Source organism: Sturnus vulgaris, chromosome 27, assembly GCF_052056855.1.
Source record: "Sturnus vulgaris isolate bStuVul1 chromosome 27, bStuVul1.hap1, whole genome shotgun sequence".
Classification (NCBI taxonomy): domain Eukaryota; kingdom Metazoa; phylum Chordata; class Aves; order Passeriformes; family Sturnidae; genus Sturnus; species Sturnus vulgaris.
The window spans coordinates 5,709,551-5,730,126 of record NC_142269.1 but is presented as its reverse complement, the minus strand read 5'-3'; the positions used below and the strand labels follow the sequence as shown (position 1 = coordinate 5,730,126).

Genomic DNA, 20,576 nt, shown 5'->3' with positions numbered 1-20,576 from the left:
TTGGTGGAGCTGCCTGTCACTCATCCAGATCGCCAATCTGATTGGTCGGAAGGCGGAGCCAAGGAGCCGCAGAATCACAACAATAAACAGAGCCGGGCGCGCGCGCGCACACCGCGGCCACGCACGTCCGGCAACTGCATCGGGGCGGCGCCTGTGCACCCCGGGATCACGTGATGGCTGCGGCCAATCAGCTGCCAATCAGAGCCAGTCAGATCCAATCAGGCTGGCTCAGGCTGGCCCGGCCCGGCCCCGCCCCGCCCCGCCGAGGCGGAAGGAACCCGTCAGAAGTCGCCGTAGGGGCGAGCGCCGCCCCGCGGCCTCGGATTGGCTGCGCACGGCGGGGCGGGAAGGGCGCGAAAGGCGGCGCGGGCTGAGGGGGGACGGGCCCGACCATGGCCTGGCGCTGAGCGGCCTGGCACTGCCCTGGCACTGCCCTGGCACTGGTACTGCCCTGGCACTGACATTACCGACACTGACACCAACAGCACTGGTGCTGCCCCGGGACTGACACTGCCCGCGCTGGCACTGACCCCACCGGCGCTGCCCTGGCACTGACCGCTCCGACGTCGCCCTGGCACTGACCGTACCGGCGCTGCCCTGGCACTGACCGCTCCGGCACTGCCCGTCCCGGCGCTGCCCGCGTTCCCTCTGCCCGTGCCGGGTCGCTTCGCCTCGTCCTGCGGGCAGGCCTCGCTGCAGGGCCGGTCCCGAGCTGCCGCCGCGGTTTCTCTTTGTTTTCCGGATTTGCGACGTTTGCTGTGGGCTCTCACCTGTGCTCGTGTGGGTACGCCCGGGCTCCTTTGCATAAACCTGTCTGCCCTTTGCTTTGCGTGCCTTTCCCCGTAGCAAACCCCTCGCTCTCGCTGTTCTGTGCTCTGCGCCCTTGCTGAATTTCTCCTGAACATTTCTCTGGGCGCTCCTTTGGGTACAAGACGCTCGAGAGGTTTCAACCTGAGCTTCAGAGTAAGAGCCCCTTTGTAGTGCAAAGTAAAAACAGCAAAGTGTTTGTTACCACCCTGCAGTTAGAGCAGAGCCGTGTGGGAGAGAGCACAGTCATGGGACACAATTTGCAGGAACAAAGCTGATAATAATTTTTTTTCCTGTAGGCTATTTTTGGATGGGGAGGATGGACTTCTCAGTGATAACTATTCAACAAGTACAAAATGTGCTTTCGGCTATGCAGAAGAACTTGGAGTGCCCTATATGGTATGTCAGGGAATAATATCAGTAGAGTTAATTTTTTGAAGGGGTTTTGGGGGTTTTTTTTTCTCATTTCTTTGAAAATGCTTTGTCAGTTCTATGGTTTACCAGAAAGCAAGAGATTTGTGCTTAGGACTAAACATATTGATGTTCTGTAAGGCTCAAATGAGAAAGTGCAAGAAAAAACTTTTGCTCTTGCATTCTAGTAAATTTTGCTTTTTTATTAAAACCTGAATGTGTGAGTCCTCTATTCAGTGAGGGTAAAAAATGTATCTGATTGGATTAGAGTATTGTTTGTAAAGCCGTGTGAGTTTCTGTCTCAGAAAGGTAAATGTTGTTCTTCAATGCAAATAAATAACTGAAATAGCAAAGGTTCTGGTTGAAGTCTGGCTCCCCAGTGTCTATAACCTCTTGTTTTTGTTCCCCTCTTTGTAGCTTGGATGTGGTACAAGAGCCCGTTTCAACAAAATGTGATCACATATTCTGCAGGTAGGTTTGAAAACTTGCAAGTGCAATGCAATTTTTAACTTCATAAATAATGGGTTTGGGTTTATAATTTTTAATTCCATATATACTCGGTTTAATTGCCATATATGCTGCTTCAGTGCTAATCATGTATGTATACTGTGTTTTAATAACTTCACACGTAGCTACTTAGAGGAAAAAAGTCAATTCTGGAGAAGAGAGAACAGCAGCTCCGGGTGTCAAAGGGGATCAATTAACTCACTGTAACACCAGAAAAAGAATGCATTCTTGATTCACTAAATGGTGAATGTGCATTTTCAGTTTTAGGGAAAATAATATCCTTCTCTTGTTACCATCACAAATGTTCTTTCTTTCTAGGTTCTGCATGTTCAAACTTATCAGCAAAAAGAAAAAAGGTGTGGTGGAATGTCCTCTGTGCAAGACTGAAGTTACCAAGAGGTGAGGAAAGCATCTTTGTGAGGGGGCTGGAGGATGAGGTGTTTGAACTCTGAGGAAAGATTAACAACAGGCTTGAAATATATTAGCACGGGACTGAAATACAGAAGAAAAGGTGGTTTTTTTAAGTAAGCTATTTCTAAAGGAGTAAATGTAGTATTTTACCTCAATGTGAGCTTTTTCCAGGTGATCACACCTCTTAACAAATGGCTGTGCTATATTGGTGTTTAATCCTTGCAACTGATTTCTCTCTACTAAACCTCGATGAGAAAATGATATGTTCACTTTTGTGATCGTTTCAATTCCCATAGTAAGGGTTGTTTGGGGGAATTGTGTTGTTATTCCTTGGCAACATTTTCTTATTGTCTCATCTTCCACTTTGGAGTTTTACTCTTTTTTTGGTTTAGCCAAAATTCTAGAAATATCTATAGTTAGCCTATAATTTGTATAAATGAACAGGAGTTCATTTTCTTAAGATAACTGAAGTTCTGATGTTATTTCAGAAGTCTGAAAGAAAATTCCAAATTTAAGCAACTAATTGAAGGATTGTTGGAAACTATCCATGCTTTTGAGCTTGACACTGGAGTGAAGTGTAAGTGTTGTGAATGTATGCCCCCCCATTTTTTTTAAATAAGGTTTTGATGTATCACGATTATTTACAAGATACCCCATTTACTGTGCAGTAATAAATATGGGAAGAATTATCAAAAGTTTTTTTCTTGGATGTTGAAACAGAAATTCCATTAAGTTTCTAAGATTTTCTTAGAGAAACCTCTTGAACAGTTTTACTGTATGTGTTTGATGGTATATCAAATCATATTTAATCTGGAACTGTGGGGAAAAGTCCTGCTTTTGATTATGCCCAACCTTGCAGTTTTAATTTGTTAAACAGTCTCAGAGCCTGAATAAGCAGGTGCTGATATTTGTTAATTCATCCCACTCACCTGGATCCTCAGGGAATCCAAATTTCCCCTTTCTAGAACTCAGTGCCTTGTACAGGGTGTTGTTGGGGTATTGGCAAGTCAGGCATGTGCCTGTTTATATCTTGGTAAACCAGACATTGTGGCTGGGGGCATGTGGTAATGTTTTGTATATTCTGCTACAAAAAATAGACTTTGTTTTTTTAATTCTTTTCAACTTGCTCAGATATTCAAAAATAATTAGAATTAGATCCTGCTCTTGCTAGATTATCTATATAACCGAAATTGGTTGAGAAAATTAGTTGGCAGGATCAAGATTTTACTTATGACTTGATGAGTGCTCAGAAAGAATAATCAGACCAGTAATTAAACAAGGTTTCTTTCTTGGATAAACATATTTTAGCTCTATATGCACTAAGTGCACAGAGTCTACACAAGTCTGTTTCATTAATATATAATCTTGAGTCATAATAAGTGTAAAAAGTTTATTTTTTTTAATCTAATAACATCTTTTAGTTATAAAGAGTCATCACTTTCCTCAAACATCCACGGAGGGCACTGCTGCTGAGTCCCTGTGTAAAGAAAGTTCTGTCATCCAAAGTAAGGGCTTCAGAAACAGGAGAAAAAGTGCTAAAGGCAATGGACAAGAAAACTTCACCTTGGTAACTCTTTTATCCCATTTTATTTTTGTGGATTGTTTAAAAATCTATTTGGAATGTGTATATGTGCATATACATAAAAGAATGAAGTAGGAGATTTTGGGTTGGTCTCAGATTGTTTGACCTGAGTGATATTCTGGACATCAATTTTTTTCTGTCTTCCTAACCTACCTGAGAAAGATGTTTGCATAAAATGACCTGAACTTATACATAGCATTGCCATAATGCAGTCTGTTACTGAAACTAGGATTGAAAACTTGTTCCACCTGCTTGTTTCATGAGGCTGTCTACCTATTTATTTTTATCTTTTTAGGGTAAGATCATAACTATGTCTTAGGATTGATAAAGCATTGGGGGAATTGCTGTGTGTGTGACTGTCCATGGTGTGTTGTTTCTGTTTTCATCTGCTTAGTGCTGAATAGAATGTTGGACAATAGAGAATGTAAGATCAAGCTGTTCATGATTTGATCTGTTGAATGCGTGATACATTGTTTCTATTGACACATTTCATTACTGATGTCAATATGATAAATTGCTTTTATTGTGCAAAGAAGCTACCAATGCATATGAACTAAGTATTTATATCAGGCCCCTGTTAAAGTTTAAATAGCTGTGAATTTTTTTTAATACCCCACTGTTGTAAATAACTATTCCTTTATGTTTTCCTGTCAGCAGGAAGCTAGTGTGAATATTCAGCTTTCAGATGCCAAAATGTGTCACCCAAGAAACAAACCCCAGAAATCTGATTCTCAAAAGGGTACTTATATAGAGTTTGGTAAGATCTGTTGTAAATCCACACTAATTGATCCTATGTACAATGCTTGCAAAGTAATGAAAGGTGATTATGTTCAAAGTCTTTATAAGCTCTAATTTCTCCTTAACACCCAAAATGACAACAAAGGAACAAATTATGGACAGTCCCAAGTTGGTAAATCAACAGAGTTTTTTATGTAATTTATTCTATGGCAAATAATAACAATAATGGTGCTGTAGTGAACCCTTAAATCTTGGTGTACAAATCCAGAGAATGTGTTTACAGATGTGCAGAAAATTATAGCTGTTACAGCTAAAGGTAGCCATTGTTTTCTGAAGAATACTAAACCAGTCACCAGTGCTTGAGATGAGAATTAAATCTATTTGAGATGTTAATATTTTTTTGCTATCTATCCACGCTTTTCAGAATTTTATCTGGTGTTGACTGTTTTGGTAGAAACAAGACAGATGCCATGCATAGCTTATTTTTTATGCTGTTCCTTCAAGGAAGGAATTGCTGCTCTTAATGGATAGAGTTTGTTTCCTCACTTTTTTCCTTATTGCATCTGCCAGGATCAAAGCATCTGTGAGAGGCATTTGAATATATTTCTCACATTTCCAGCTCAAAATTCTAAATACTACTAGCTGTTTTGTGTATAAATTTAGAAATCAGAAAGTAACTTTTAGCTAATTAAGTGTTAGATACCAATCTCTTACCAGTCACTGTACTTAAACAAAGTTTTATGCTGGAGCTATGTAGATAGTTATATATAGAAATCATTATAATTAGGTTAAGTACTTCACAATTGAGCTTGATTTCTTCTGCTAAAAGTTGAAAGCATCTAGCTCTAGGAAGGAGTAGGCATGTATGTGATGATAACCACTGAATCAGGCAAGTCACCTTCCTCTGAATCATTCCAACCAGAGTAACAGATGATTTGTTTTCAGGCTCTGAATCATCTGAAGAGTTTTTTAAACAGGCAAGCAAAACTGGGTAAGTGAAGGTGATTAAGGAATTAATATTTTCTAAAGACAGTAGTTCAATATTCTCATTTCCTGTGTTCTGGTTTCTTAGCATAGGACTGATAGAATTCTTAAGCTCACAAATGGTTTCCAACTTTAAGGGCACTAGGGTAGAATGGGTGGCTGAATTCCAGCAGTTTGCCATATTACATGCTTTAAAACTGTTTTCTGAATGTTTTGTTGTGGACATAGATTTTCCATAGAAAAGTAGGCACTGTGCTTTAGAAAGTAAATGCTAAATTCAGCACTGCAAGAGAGGCTCTTTTAAAGAAATGGCTTGAAACTCTGAAGAGTTCTGTTGTGGTGAATGTCCATCATGCAACTTGACTTCTCCAGAAACTATTTCAGGAAAAATAAGTATCATCTTCTATTCTGTTTATTATGGTTTTATCTGCAATGATAGTAGATTTCCTTTCCCAACAGGTTTGAAGACAAAGGAGCAGTTCAGGTTTCTTCTCGAGTAAGGCTGGAAGAACTTGAGAGTGCTGAGAAAGGGAATGAAAATTCTTGCAATGCACAGCCTGACAAGTTGTGTCCCAAAGAAATAACACTACCAAATGTCACAGGTGTGTTGATATTTTGGTGACAAAGGTGATTAAGCTTGAAAGAGACCACAAGTTAATATTTTTATTTCAATTTCACATGATTATATATATGCTTGCAGTCTTGTATAATGTAGTTCTGTTGATGCCTACAGCTAATACAAGATTATTCCTGTAGCCTAAATATTTAAAATGTGGATGTTCTATGCATGGGAACAGAAAGGAAGAAAAGTAATTTGATCAAAGTACAAAACTTAATCTATTCTACATGAGCCATATTACACATGAAAAAGCACTGGCTGGTAATTAATGCAAAAATTTAGAAGAACATGTAATATGATCTTTCTGCCTTTCTCTAGAGGGAGATTTGTGCAGTGTAACATTCTGGTTAGGGGGGAAATAAAAGCAGTTCTTTTAAAACAAAGTAGCCATTAAGCTTGTTATTGTGCTTGTGTGTGTAAAATAGAGGTTAATAATTTATTATACCTGTAAATCTAACAGGTGAAAGTGATTTCTCAAAGGAATGCTTGAGCAAGAAAAGCACTCGGAGCAGTGCTGAACGTGCCAAACCTGACCAAGTGAATGTGACTGAATGCCAGAGTTCTCCTTTAAATGTTCTTGCTGTAGACCTGCTCCCAGAGCAGTGTGACAGAATGGGTGGTGCCAGTCCCACAGGGAATGGGGACACATCATTCTTTAAGAGCACAGAAGAAATGGATGAACAGCAAACCCAGCACCACAGTGAAAACCAGGGGTTTGATTTAGAAGATAGCTCAGAGAACAGGCTGGATAAAAGCAAGGAAATGGATACTGATGTGCAAAGTGTGGAAGCTGTAGAGGCATATGAGCCTGAGAATGACTCTCTTCATGACAAAGAACTTCCTCTGCAGAATCTGCCTCAGCCAGAGACACTTCACTCTGCCACCCCAAATAAAGTCTCCAAGAAGAGACTGAAGCAGAGCATTCAGAAAGTCAACGAATGGTTTTCAAAAAGCAATGAGATTTTGTCTTCCAGTTCATCCCTGGATGAATCTGCTGTATCAGCTAATGTTTCAGGTGAAGGAGATCTGTGTTTATCAGATAAAGAATCCTGTATTTCAGAAAAGACTGACCCTATGGCAGATTCCATGGAAATTGCAGCAGTGGAAGGAAAAAAGAGGTGGTCAGAACAAACAGCAGAAAGCATCAAAGACAAAATATTTGGAAGAACATACAAGAGAGGGAGGAAATCAAATCCCCCTTCTACCTTGAGAGCCATTTTGCCTACTGGGAGAAAGGAAGATGTGGCTGCTGCTAAGTGCCTGAAGAATTTCAGCAAAGACAGACTCAAAAGAAAGAGGAAGTCTGCCTGTGCCCTGCAACCTGAGGATTTCATCAAGAAAAAAGATACAGAAGAGGCAGATGGGGGCCCTCAAAGTGTTGATAGAGGCCTTGGAGATGCTGGAAAGAAAAGATGTGGTAAAAGTGTTGCTGTTAATGAGAGTCACCTCTCTCAGAATAGAGCAAATGATACATTAACAGAACCTGAGGAAGGAGGAGAGTCCACAGGGAAGAAAGCTACTGAGAAGGTCACCACCATGCACTGTGATGGAGAACCAGAAATGTATAACTGTGATCAGAAAAGCACCAAAAAAAGAGGTTCTGCAGCAAAAAGATGCAGGCATTCTAGTAGAACTATGTGTTCACTAGAGTTAGTAGTGGATAGAGGCTCTGTTTTCCCTGATCCAGCTGAGCCAGAGATTGACAGCTATCCAAGCAGTGGAGAGCCCAGGAAAGCTGACTCTGAGCAAAATGCAGTCAGACGCAGCAGAAGGCTTCAGATACTTTCTGAAGAAATGACAAAAGAAACAAAGACAGAAATAAAAGGAGCAAGAAAGAATAACAGTGATCGTGGAAGGTCTGTGTCTGGAGACCAAAGGAATGTGGCAGCTCACTCTGCTGAATGCAAAGACCTGTGTGAGCCTCAAGATGAGTTGAGTTACAGGCCCGTCACTAATTTGGAGGGAGGTGATCTGGAAGCAAATGAAATGCAGGTTAGTCTAAAGAATTTACCTGACACTGCAGAAACTAAAAAAAATCAGTTCAATCCTTCACGTCTGCCTTCAAACTGTGGTTCCACTGTGCCTGATACAAGTTCTCTAGACAGTGAAATACTGGGTAGCCCTCTCCTCCTTCAGCCTCCTTCAGTGTCTGCTGGGCAAACTGCTTCTCAGCAGACTGAAAAGGTGTCTGAATCACCTGCTGCTTTTCCCCAGGAGTGTGGGCATGATTCACAAAATGTTCCAGGGGACTTCAAAACTGAAAAGTTGCCAATGGCTAAAAATGTTTTGGAATTGACTAAGGAAGCTGAAGACAGTGACTTAGACACTCAGTATCTGCGAAATATATTCAGGCATTCAAAGCGCTCGTCCTTCAGCCTTTTTCAGACTCCCAGGCAGGCACGTGCAGTGGAAGATCCTCCTTCTGAAACCTTAAATCTGTCGTGTGCTGCTCAGGTAGAAAATAAGGCTAGCAAACAATTACAACCAGAAAGCTTGCAAGAGGAGAAAACAGCTGCTCAAAACTTGAGCAGGGTTTCTGAGAAAGAGAAGCTTAAGACTTGTGAGTCTGCCCATATTGATCCTGTGCCTTGCTTTGCTGTCAGCACAGGAGAACACAGGGATGACACTTCACAGGCTGCAGAGGAAGGGACTCTGATTCCAGCAAGAACAGGGACTGCTCACACTGAGCACAAGAATGGATTGCTACAAGAAGAGGAGGACAATGAAAAGCCAGTGTCAAATGAGATAGGGATGGAAAGTGAGTTGAGACAGAATCCCATCGAAAGTGATGGAAGCCAGAGTGATCAGAGTAACACAGAGAAGCATGATTCTACACAAAATGATTTAAACTCAGTCCCTGAAATCAGCTTCAGTTCAGAAAGCAATCAGGCAGGCAAGACTGGAGTTGCTGATTGCAAAGGACCAATTCTACATTTCCAGTCCACATCAATGATTTGTCCTGCAGCTTGTCAGCAAAGCCCTGATGAATTCAGCTGTGAAGTCATTGGGACAAAAAGTAGCAAAAGAGAGAGAAAACATGTAGAGGAGGATGAAGAACAAGCAGCCCAAACTGTTAGCACTGCAATGCCCCAGTGTTCAGCTGCAGAAGCTCTGGAAGAACCTCTTAGAGAGAATCGTGATCTTACAGGTTTGTCTGAAACCCCTGATGGTTTACTGTGCTCTGATACTGACATTGAGGACACCAGTTTATGTGAAACTGATAGGAAAGAGCAATCTGCAGTGTTTGTAAAAAGTGACAATGTCCTGGGAAAAGAACTGCACAATAGAAATGCAAGTTCTGGGCCAGGATCTCGAGGTATTCAAAAGTCTCGAAGACGAGTGCAGAAACTGCCATCTTCAGATGAGGAGTCCTGTGAGGATGAAGACTTACCATGCTTTCAGACATTCATCTTCAGCAAATCAGTGAGCACACCTTTTCAGACTGATAAACAAATGACATCTTTGGTGGAGTCTCCAGTGGTAGAGTGTCCAGCGAGTCCCAGTGTGTTGCCTCACAGTGTGAGTAATGATGACGATCTTGTGCAGAAAGTGCCTGAAGCTGCCCTAAGTAATGTGTGTGTTTCACCAAGCCAGGAGTCAGAATGCTCTGTCAACTTATTTTCTTCCCAGTCCAACATGTCTGAAGAATCTCCTAATGGAGCACAAGAACTCAAGAAACATTTATCACAAGTTCATGACTGCAAACAAATGAGCAGTGTAAATGACAGTAAAGAAACTTTTCAGAATTGTAGTGTAGGGCTGAAGACAACCAAAGATGAATGCCAAGAAGACCCAGACTTGGGAGCAAACCCAGGTACAAACCAAGATTTTTTTCTCTCTGCAGCTCTGTTTATAATGTCCTTACACCAAGGTTTTTGGTGTTTGCATGGAAACTTTGTTCTGTATTTAAGGGATGCTTGCTCTTCTAGAAGAATATAACAGCCTTAAACAATCAAACAAAAAACCTTCAGTGGTTTATTTCCTGAAAATTACGTTCTTCTAGTTTTCTTTGTTCAGATCACAAGTGAACAGAGTGGGCACTAGAGACTGTCTGGTGGGAATTCCTGTTTGGGGGAAATTCTGGTTCTCTTACTGCAATGTGATACTTGCATTGTCAGCAAAATTTCACAGCCTATCCAGGCGTTCTCCCCTGATAAAAATGTTTGTTGAAATTGGCTGTAGAATTTTGTAGTGAATATTTTGCCCTTTTTGTGGCCTTTGTAAATGTTTAGGACTCTTTCATCCCTGTTGAAATACTGAATTCTGTTTACTTTGTCACATGTATGACATGGTATTCTTTGAAACGTTCACTTACAGATCTGTCCTTCTATAACTTCAAGATTTTCAAAACTTGTCACTTAAATGTTATAGTTATTAGTTTTCTAAAACCTCTACATGCTAAGAGTTGGTTTGTTGTTGTGTGGTGGGGTTTTTTCTTTAACCCAGAGAGTTTTTTTCCACCTTCTCCAAGGTGAAGCATCTGGATCTGACAGTGAAATAAGTATTGTAGAAGATTCCTGTGGCCCATTCTCTCAGGGGGAAATCCTCACTACACAGGTGAGTGGGTTTATGCACTGAATGCCAGAAGCAGCTTGCATTCCAGGGGATAAGCAAGCTGTGAAGTCAATACTGTGGAAAACTTCTTTCATTATAATCCTCTGTCATTTAATGACTTCCAAAAGCATAATTAATGAAGAACTATAGAACTGCTTCTATGCCATTTGTCCAACTTTACCTCACCTGGTGACCTTACACTGCAATGGCCACAGCTTGTGGTGTGCTATTGGTTACAGGGCTTAATTGTGGGAAATGCTAATTAATGCATCTCCACACTTGTCCAGTGCTAGAAATGTCAGCTCTCTATATTTAAAAGCTTTAATGATAGGAATTTATAAGGATTTGGTGATAAGGATTAGATTTGTTACAATATGATATTTAGAAGCATGGAAACTTCTCTGTGTAAAGATGAAATCAAATAATTCCATATTAGAATATTCCAGATACCAGTCCCAACAGTCAGTGTCTAATGAAAGGTGTGTCTAGCAGGGTATTTTTTGTCTGCTGTTAAAATCCTGAATGCTGCTCAGTGACCTGACTTTATGTATTGAGTGATTTGGGCTGGGGCTTCACTTGAGGGTTAGGGGCTTGGGGCTTTAGTTTTGCTTTGGGGCTTTTCTTTGTCCTGTGTGACTTAAGTCTTATGCCAACTCTCTCTTCAGCATTATCAGCCTTATGGGCTTTATGTATGTCAAAAAAAAAAGTGAATTTAATTTTTGTGTTTTATGGGTGCATCTTCTGTTTACAGCACCGGTGTAAGGTGTAGTGAGCTGGCAGGACATTGCTTCCTGCTGCAGCTTTGTGGATGGAGATACTGGGATGTGCCCAGGCTGAATGGATTAATGGCAATATGGGTGGGGGATTTTGGGTTGTGGTGTGGTGATGGTTTTCTGTTTGCTTGGAGATTTTTATGGGTTCAGTAACAAAGAGGCTCCACACGGTGCCAGTGCTGGAGCTACAAATGGAATATTCAGTTCTGAAATTGCTTCATCATGTGAAGTGAAGGGTTTGGGGTTTTAAAAATGTCCTTTGGAGCCCTGAGCTATTTTTATGAGGACCTGCCTATGGCATGTTTTTGACCATGTAATTTCAATTTTTGAGGGGGAACATAAGGAAGAATTTTATTAAATGTTTTAGGCCTTTAAATGATTTTTGGGGCTTTTAGTAACGGTGGAAAATGAAGACTCAATTTAGAATTTAATAATGAACATCATGGATTGAGCTACTAATGGAGTTTGAACAAAAATACTTTCAAATAAATTGGTGTAGGAGTTGTTTTCTGATTGATTAAACCCTAAGATATCTAAACTGAATAACCTGAGTGGTAAAATGAATGTGTGGTTGTTTGGGTGTTTTTGCTTCTGATGTTGGATGTGTGCACTAATTGTTACATTAAATGCACCATGGTCACTTTTTGGACATGTGGCAAAAACTTAATTCAAAACTATTTTGCTATTTCTAATTTTCAAGTGTTTGTTAAAGAAATTAATCCTGAGTTTGCTTATGTTGGCATTCTTGTGCCTCCTTTGCAGCAAAAGAATGCTATGCAAAACAGCCTGAAAAAACTTCAGCAAGAAATGGCTGCACTTGAAGCAGTGCTAAAGCAGAATGGAAGTCAGAACTGTGAAGTTCTACCTGTCCATAGGGAACTGCCACCTTCCAGTACTGGAGGAGCATTTGAAAAAGAAAAAACAAGGAAAGAAAAAAACAGGTCAATGGTTTTGTTTGGAGTTTTGGGGTTTTTTGTGTTTATTTCTAAATCTTTATTTTAAAAAAATCTTAAGTATCTCTGAGCTTCTGAGAAATCACAGTAGTTTCACTGTTGCTGCATTTTTCTGATGCCTAGAAGAACAAAAAGAGTATTAAAATCAATTTCCCTCTCTCAAGGTCTCCAGAATTGTTGCTTCCATCTTCTAAATCTTGTTTAACAAAGAGATCAGATCTGGAGAAAGGCCCTGAGTGTGACAGTGTTCTAAAGAACAAAACTTCCTCTGAAAAGACAAAACCTGTGCAGGAGGCAGTGCAAGAACACAGGCAGTGTCAGCTTGAAGCAGGTAACATTTGAGAGAAACCCAGTGCATTTTGATTTCTGGTGATTTTCTCTTGTTCTTTTATGTTTTTACATATCAGCAAGATGTAACTTTTTCCTGTAAATCTATTATTTAGTTTATATGTTACTGGTCATTTAAAAAAGATGTTACTGCTTTGCTTGGTAGCTCAGGTTGTATGGCTGCCCATCAAATGCTTGGTGACAGCATTTTGACAGTAATAGGAGTTTTTCTGTCTCACTTCTAAATTCAGAAATTTGGAGAAATATGCTGCTAAAAAGTTTCACAGGTGTTCTAGTTGTCTTGCCTATACGTCAGGAAAAAGTAAGGATAGAGGCAAAGGTGAAGTAATAAACACAAGGAGAGCAAGTAACTGCAGAATTTAAACCTAAAAGAGAGCAACAGGCTTCTACCATGACTGCAAGAAGGAGATGCAGTTTTCTCAAAGAGCAATTTCTCTTTTCCTTCAGAAAATGCAGAGGAGCAGCAATCTGGAACCAGGCAAAACACTGCATCTGTCTCATCAGATCTTTTTGGAAATGTGACCCAGAGTCCAGATCACTCTTCCTCCTCTCTAAGTTCTTTTATCCCTCAAACTGCAGAAGCCACAGGTGGGCCTGTCATGGCTCAGAACACTGATAAAAGCTGTGGCCCAGGACACAAATCAAAGAGAAGTGAACCTGTACCTGTTGTACACAATGCAACTGGGAAACAAAATGCTACAAGTCCAGTTGTGACCAAGAGGAAAGTAATGTCAATTGTGGCATCAGGTCTGAATCACAGTGAGCATGTAAGTAAATTTCAGCATTTTGAGATCACTAGTTAATAATTCCTGATTACCACTACAGTCCTCAATGTCTAAGTACAATGAAACTAAGCTGGTAGGAATTGCAGGTGAGTAATGCAGCAACTTAAGTCAAGCTTTATCACTCCTAAAACTGTGAGAATGATGCATGCAATTTCACTAACTACAGTGAAATTTGAACTTTTGAAATGATCCCGAGTGTCTGGGGGAAAAGCAGATGATTCCAAAGTCAGATTTGCTGAAAGCCGTGGGGCTGGGGAGGGGCTGTGTGGGTGTTGGGTTCAGTCACTGTTGTCAGGTGTTGCTGCTTTACCCAAACTCTGATCCTTAGTGAGCATTTCTGTAAATAGTAATTCTGAGTTGCTAATAAAACTGTTTCTGCACTCAGTTTCCAGAAGGATTTGGCTGTTGGGTTATAAAACACACACCAAGAGCTCTGCTTTACTTTAGCCTGCTGAATGGTGCCAAAACTGACTTAAGGAAATGTACATTCTGTGTGCCAGCACATAAAACCGTTAAAGTAACTATCCTATTACATCACACTTCTACAAACTGGGGCTGTTGGGGGGTTTAAAACTGTTGCTAATTATTATTTTCTTAACAACTTTTCAGTTGATGGTCCAGAAGTTTGTGAAAAAAACTCAGAGCACTTTATCTAATCACATTACTGAAGGAACAACCCATGTCATAATGAAAACAGGTTTGTTGGGAGCTAGGGGACCAAATCCTCTATTGACAGACCATATGGAATTTTACCTTTAGGCTAACCAACAAACAGACAGGTCAGCAATAAATTTAATAAGTTCGAGGAAAAGATATTGATTGTTTTCTCTATTGGAAGTTTTTTGTTTAAGCTTGTGAGTTTTCTCATTCTGTTTCACAGAATCAGTGTGAGGGCTGTTTTCCCTTGTGTTATTGTTGCTTGATATTTGTTTCTCCAGCTGCTTGGGTAATTTTCAGGAGTTGACAGCACACTAGTATGAAGTAGTTCAGAACCAACCAAAAAGAAATCAAGATACTTCCCGAAGAAGTCATGCTTTTTCTTGCCTCTTATCTTTATCGATTAATTTTAAAAAGGGCTCACAAGTGGTACATGTGATTCATTTCTGCTCATTTCCTTCAGTTTAGTAGGATCATGATATTGGATTTTTGCAATCTTTGTATAGCTTTGAGATTTTGCTGCTGCACTTTGCAAAAAAATGTTTGCTCTTACATACAAATCCCCTGACCTGTGGTTTTTTTGCTAATGGCAAACTAAGAGTTCTTCCTGTTGTTTGCTCTGCAGATGAGGAGCTGGTGTGTGAACGGACACTGAAATATTTCCTGGGCATTGCAGGAGGAAAATGGGTAGTGAGTTATCAGTGTATGTATAACTGGGCTTTTTTTGGAGATAAATGATCTTTGCCCTTCTACCATGAATGCAGTCTTCACTTGTTACAGTAAAGAAAAAAAGATCTCTTCATGTCTTCCCATCTGATGTTTTGCAGTGTTTCTTCTAAATACTTTAAAAGAAATTAAAATTAAGAAACACAGACAGCAATATCAAGCTTCTTACTCTTGTGAATACTTTTTCTGCTTTCAGATAGCCACACTGGATTGCTTCCCACCATGGCAAAAGCCTTTTGTCCCTCTCAATTTAAATCTTTGCAATGCATGGCATCAATTAGTGTAAAATTAGTAATATTTATAAATGGTAAAAAAATTCTTTAAGTACTTTCGGTGTTATACTGTATTCCTTTAGTACAAATACCTTCAATTTAATATAGCAATGAAGTCAGAATGCTGGTAGTGGAAGAACCTTCTTGCTGGATAAAATTACTTTTCTTGTTCTGATCTTTTTATTTAGGGATAATTCAGTCTTTTAAAGAAGGAAGAATACTGGATGAGGTAAGTCTTTTCCCTTGAGTGAAATGTCAAATGGTTAAATAATGCTGTTACATGATGGACTAAGGAGTTTATTTGTTTTGTATAGACAAATATTGTCTAAATATTTAATATGGAATTTTAGCTCTGAAACATGGAGTTCTAGTTTTACCAAATGCTAGGACCAAAAGCCACATTCATTGGTGTTGAAAACATGAGTCCTTGTTATTTTTTAACAGGTTATAGACATATTTTTATAAGTGTTCCAGCTGATACTAATAGATTATAGCATAGAGCAAAAGATCTATTCTTTGCTTAAGGAAATAATGTTTTGTACAGATAGTTTCTATCAAATAAGACTTTAATGATAAGACAATTACAGTCTTGGAGTGTGCTGCTTCTTTTATTTAGTTTGCTAGACTACTATACAGTTTGACTATAACTTGTTTATTTTAAAATTTCCTGGTGCTGCAGGGGTTTCATTACTCCAGCATTTCTCTTGCAAAGCTTTTTAATTCATATTCTGAACACACTCATAGGTTTTCAGCTCTGAAATCTGACATCTCTTCCTATTTTGGAGCAGAACTCTGGCAGGAAGGTGTTCTCACAGTCTCTAACTCCTGATTGCTTGCTTTTGTTGTGTTCCAGGAGCCCTTTGAAGTTCGAGGAGATGTAATCAATGGGAGAAACCATCAAGGCCCTAAGAGGGCCAGGCAGGCCCTGACTGAGAAGGTACAAGCACATCAGGATGCAAACTCTGTCCTGCTCTGTTTCAGATCTGTGCCTGTGCTGGCTGAGGATCTGGAACCTCTTCCAGCTTCTCTGCTGTTCTGTACACACAGAGTTGTACAAATTAAGCATTTTTATACATGAAGGGTGACCTCTGCCAGCAGCAGAGCAGATATTCTGAAGGGGCTCACTAAGCTTGGAGTGAATTCTGTCCTTTTATAGTGCAGGGTTGGTGTCTTTAATATTCTTCTGGTTTGTAGGTTACAAAGAGCTTTGGATATGCTTTGTGAAATAGTCATAACTTGATAACAAGCCCTGGAAGTGCAATGAAAACAGCATATAAAGCACTGTCCTTTAAAAACCCCATATGAACTCTAACGTGTTCCTTGCTTTTCAGATCTTTAAAGACTTTGAGATCTGTTGCTGTGGACCTTTCACTGACATGAGTACAGGTGTGTCATTTTAGTGGAGGTTGACATAAAAAATATTAGGAGGGGCACTGTGCGTTCACCAGAATTTTACATTTGACCTCTTCTTGGATAATTTTTTTACCTCTTTTCCTCTGGAACTTTTAAAATACTTTACATGAGGTGAAGTGTAGGTAAATAATTTTGTCCAGTTTTATCTCCAAATGGAGTGGAAATGGTGTTTTCTATGGTTTGGATGTCCTCAGACAACCTCCTGCCAATTTTGCTGCATTTCAAACTAGGCCTTTTATCTAGTTTACCTCTGATTCTCTAGCACTGAAAGAAAACCATTGATGTCATGCTGTCTGGTAATTGCTATTGATGCTCTTTTTCTTCTTTTCTTCTGTCTTAGTAAACAGTTCCTAAGTATCCTTTTTCCAGCAGTTGACACATTCTTGTTGTAGCCTTCTGTCCATAGGAGCAAGTGTTAAAAGTGGAACATGACAAAGCTAGGAGTTAATATAAAAAGAAAAAGCTGTTCAGGATAGCTTCATTTTTCTACTTTTAGAATTTAATAAAGTATGTTACACGTTTTTGAAAATTTAATCTCTAATTTTTCTACCTTAAATATTTGTACTTGACTTCCCATTTTGTGGCTTTTTCAGCAGATACTTTCTGATTTGTCCAATATAATTTTATTTTTGACTGGGTGAAATATACTCAAGTTTCTTGACATTTACAGTAATTGCTACAAAGGGTGCAGTGCTTTCACCTGCTGCAGTGATCCTCAATTGGGGCTCTTATACCTGAGAGACTTCATCTTCTTCACTACCAATTCAACAAATTGGTGCAAATTAAGTAATTTGGCTACTTTTGTTAATGAGAGATAATCACAGTTGTAACTTCATTTTTAATTTTCATTTCATGTCTTGCAGCCTTATGATAAGAGGAAATAAATTGTGACTAAGTTTTGGGCATGTGTTCCAGTGCTTTTTCAGGGTTTTGTTCGGTGCAGACCTGTCTAGGGAGTGAGGCAGGAGGGAGCTGATGTTCCCTAGAAGGTTTTTTTCTACTGAGGCTCACATCTCTTTCAAATGATGGTGCTTTGTGAATTGGAACAAACACACAAGGGCTTAGGGAACAGTGTCAGCTTCAATGAGATGTAAAACACTGAGGTAACAGATTTCATCTGATTTCTTCAGAGCATCTGGAGTGGATGGTGGAGCTCTGTGGTGCCTCTGTGGTGAAGCAGCCTGACCTGTTGTCACACACAGCAGTAAGTGCTGAGGAGTTTTTACCCTCTCCCAGTTTCCAGAGCTGCCTGCACAGCCTGGCAGTGCCCCTTGCTCCTAGGCCTGGCCAGCCTTCACTGGGAGACAGGCTCCTTTGTAGTGAAGAAATGATTAGTGTTGGCCAGATCACTAATTTGTCTTGAAATTAGCACTGAGCCTCCCTTCCCAGCTCCAAAAGCCTTGTAGTGACTGAGCACAGTCACAGAATTTCTGGAGAGAAATCACAGCAGAATCTTTCTCCCTCTAGTTAAATTCCTCTCTGAAGTGAAGCTCTGAAGCAGAGTCAGCCCAGTTATTGCTCTCTGTAGATAGACATGAGCATGAGAATTGTGTTAAGGACAGACAATAATAGCATTTTTATTTTTTCTCTTAAAATCCTAGAATTCTACTGCTGTTGTGGTTGTGCAGCCAGATGCTTGGAAGGAAAACGTGGATTACAGAGGTAAAGCAACACTGTCCTGAGCTGCTTTCTGGTACCCATGGAGTGTCTTTATCACATCTGTCCTTTTAATAGCTAAATATCAGAGGGTTGTGAGAAATCAAAACTCTGATGCATCTGGAGATGGAAGTATGTCTTGTAAGAAAAATCTATAAGAACAAAGTATACTGTCTCAAGAACCAGAAACAGCCTTAAAAGCTTCTCTGGCAGACAAAAACTATTGTCTCAGTTGTCCTCTGTGTATCATCAGCTTTATAGAAACTTTTCTAATTGAATAGTTTTTAAAAGGTGAGGGAGGATGCCCTTGGAGGACCAGTAAAATCTAGGAGAAAGCCTCAGATGGAACAAGATTCCCTTGGTCTGAAAAGGTCGTGTTGAAAAGCCTTAACAGATGTAGTTTTGCAGGTTTTTTGTCTTATAAGCAAAATGCTCAGGAGAAACCATGAGACTTTGAAAGTGAAATGTTCCAGACTCAGGGATAGTGGGGTTCTGGAAGGAATGGGAGCTAGTCAGGCTGCAGTGAAGTCCAACAAAACAGTGGAGCAGGATGGTGATGTGAAAAACCCAGCTGTTTCCATGGCACTGGGAAAATGAGAAAATAAAAAGATCCTGGAATGAAGAACAGGCTGAAAACACTTCAGTAATTTTCTGTTGCTTCTGTCTTAATGAGACTCATTGCTTGTCACACACTCAGTGTGTCTGGGCAGAGAGGAAACAAAGCTCTGTCACTGAGATCCTAAATTAAAAGATAACAACTGCATTCTTTGTTTTTAGTGTTTATATGGTGTTCACTGCTTCCTGCTTGGCCACAGAGCTCTTCTCTCTGGAGCAGCAGCATTACCTGCCTTGCTGGAGGGAGTGGTAGTGCCACATCTCTGCTTTAGACTTCTGGTCTTTATCATTTTAAAAAGTCACAGATAAGGCAAACAGCTTATTCTGAAAGACATCAGTGGACTCACCTTTAGCTTGTTTGGAGTGTTTGATAACAGCTGCATCATTTATTTGTGTCTTTGTCTTGCAGCAATCCAGCAGCAGAGCAGTGTTGCCGTGGTAACTCGGGAATGGGTCCTGGACAGCGTGGCTTGCTACCAGTGCCAGGAGCTCAGTGCTTACCTCGTGTCCTAAGGGTGAACAGCAGCTCTCATTAATAGTAAAATTACTTACACAACCTGGAGGTGGAATTACACACTGTTCTTTAAAGCTTTACATTAACTTAAAGAGCTATGAGATTATAAATGTTAAACAAATTTGAAAAGTTAGAAAATTTAGTATATGGCCTCCTCAGAGAAATGGTGATCTGCTATTTGCCACTGCAGCCAGTTTCTGTTTAGGGTTGGTACTTGGTTTAGGTACTTGGGGACATTTTGGAGACAGTTGTTTAAAAGAGGAATATTGGGCTCAGGGTTTGAATTTAAACATACCTGCACTCTGGAGTAACCTCCATATTTTCATTTTGTTTAAATACAAACCCTGAATACTATTTTGTGATTTTTAATGCATCAGCCTTGGTCATTGATTGGTTACAGTTGTGTTGAAAACTCTACAAACAGCTTTCCTGCTGTGCACAGTGCCAGCTCAGCCTAGCCAGAAACACTGGCCACAGCTATGGTCCTCAGAAAGGCAGTGACTGAGACCAAACAGAAGGCAAGGCTTAAAACCAGGAACCTGTACCAGTGCTGTCAGGCTGATTTCTGTGTGTGTGGCACTGTGAAAGGATAATGAACAAATGCATTTTAGTATCCTGGTGACCCATGATAAGCCCAATAAGAATCTGCTTCTAATAGTCCCTGCTTGCAAAATGAGGCTGCAAAGAAATTGGTTTTTTATGAAAGAAAATATCTTGCTTGTTTCTGTTGCCAAGCAATTCAATTTCATACCTAATTTTGTACTTTGAGAGCAGGACTGCTTGTTTAAAAAGAAAAAAGAATGTAGCTAAGTTCAGAAAATTGTTTTTTGATAAGATGCTGCTGTCTTGGAAAGTTACAGAAAGCATGTTTATAAATATTTGGATGCACAAAAGAAATAAAATTATTTTGGCAAGTATTTACCTAATTGTTTAGCTTTTATGTGAACCAGTCCCTCAGTCTCTGCATTGAGGCATATGTGAAAAAATACCTCAGTCCAACCTCCTGAAATGGGGAAGGAAGTGGAGACTTAATAGAGAAAATAAAAAATGTAAACGAGAATTTGAGAGATGCAATCAGAATTGCAGTTGCTGTCATTCTGAGGAGCGAATGTGTTATCAACTTTCTTGCAGCTGCCAAGTGCAGGTAGGCTGATCAAGCTTTGCTGCTGGCAGTGTGAGTGCTGGGAGCACTTGCTCAGCTGCCACACGCTGCTCTTTCCTTCTGTGTGACAATATTCCATAACTACCGGG

At 40.0% G+C, this 20,576-nt stretch overlaps 1 protein-coding gene across 2 annotated transcripts; it reads left to right on the top strand.

Annotated features, from left to right (window-relative positions):
- Nucleotides 1–655: 655 nt before the first annotated feature.
- Nucleotides 656–20,242, top strand: BRCA1 (BRCA1 DNA repair associated). Of its 2 annotated transcripts, none has more exons than XM_014885480.2 (22): nt 656–784; nt 1,107–1,206; nt 1,636–1,689; nt 2,044–2,124; nt 2,625–2,713; nt 3,558–3,703; nt 4,376–4,475; nt 5,402–5,447; nt 5,900–6,042; nt 6,520–9,873; nt 10,531–10,616; nt 12,149–12,327; nt 12,504–12,670; nt 13,135–13,454; nt 14,082–14,169; nt 14,755–14,832; nt 15,316–15,356; nt 15,981–16,064; nt 16,459–16,513; nt 17,671–17,744; nt 18,142–18,202; nt 19,221–20,242. In XM_014885480.2, exons 2-22 carry the CDS (start codon nt 1,118–1,120, stop codon nt 19,322–19,324), a joined length of 5,439 nt encoding a protein of 1,812 aa, XP_014740966.2. In that variant the 5' UTR covers nt 656–784; nt 1,107–1,117; the 3' UTR covers nt 19,325–20,242. The 2 variants fall into 2 exon arrangements, with proteins under 2 accessions (XP_014740966.2, XP_014740964.2); XM_014885478.2 differs by having other exon boundaries at nt 4,373–4,475.
- The last annotated feature ends 334 nt before the right edge of the window (nt 20,243–20,576 follow it).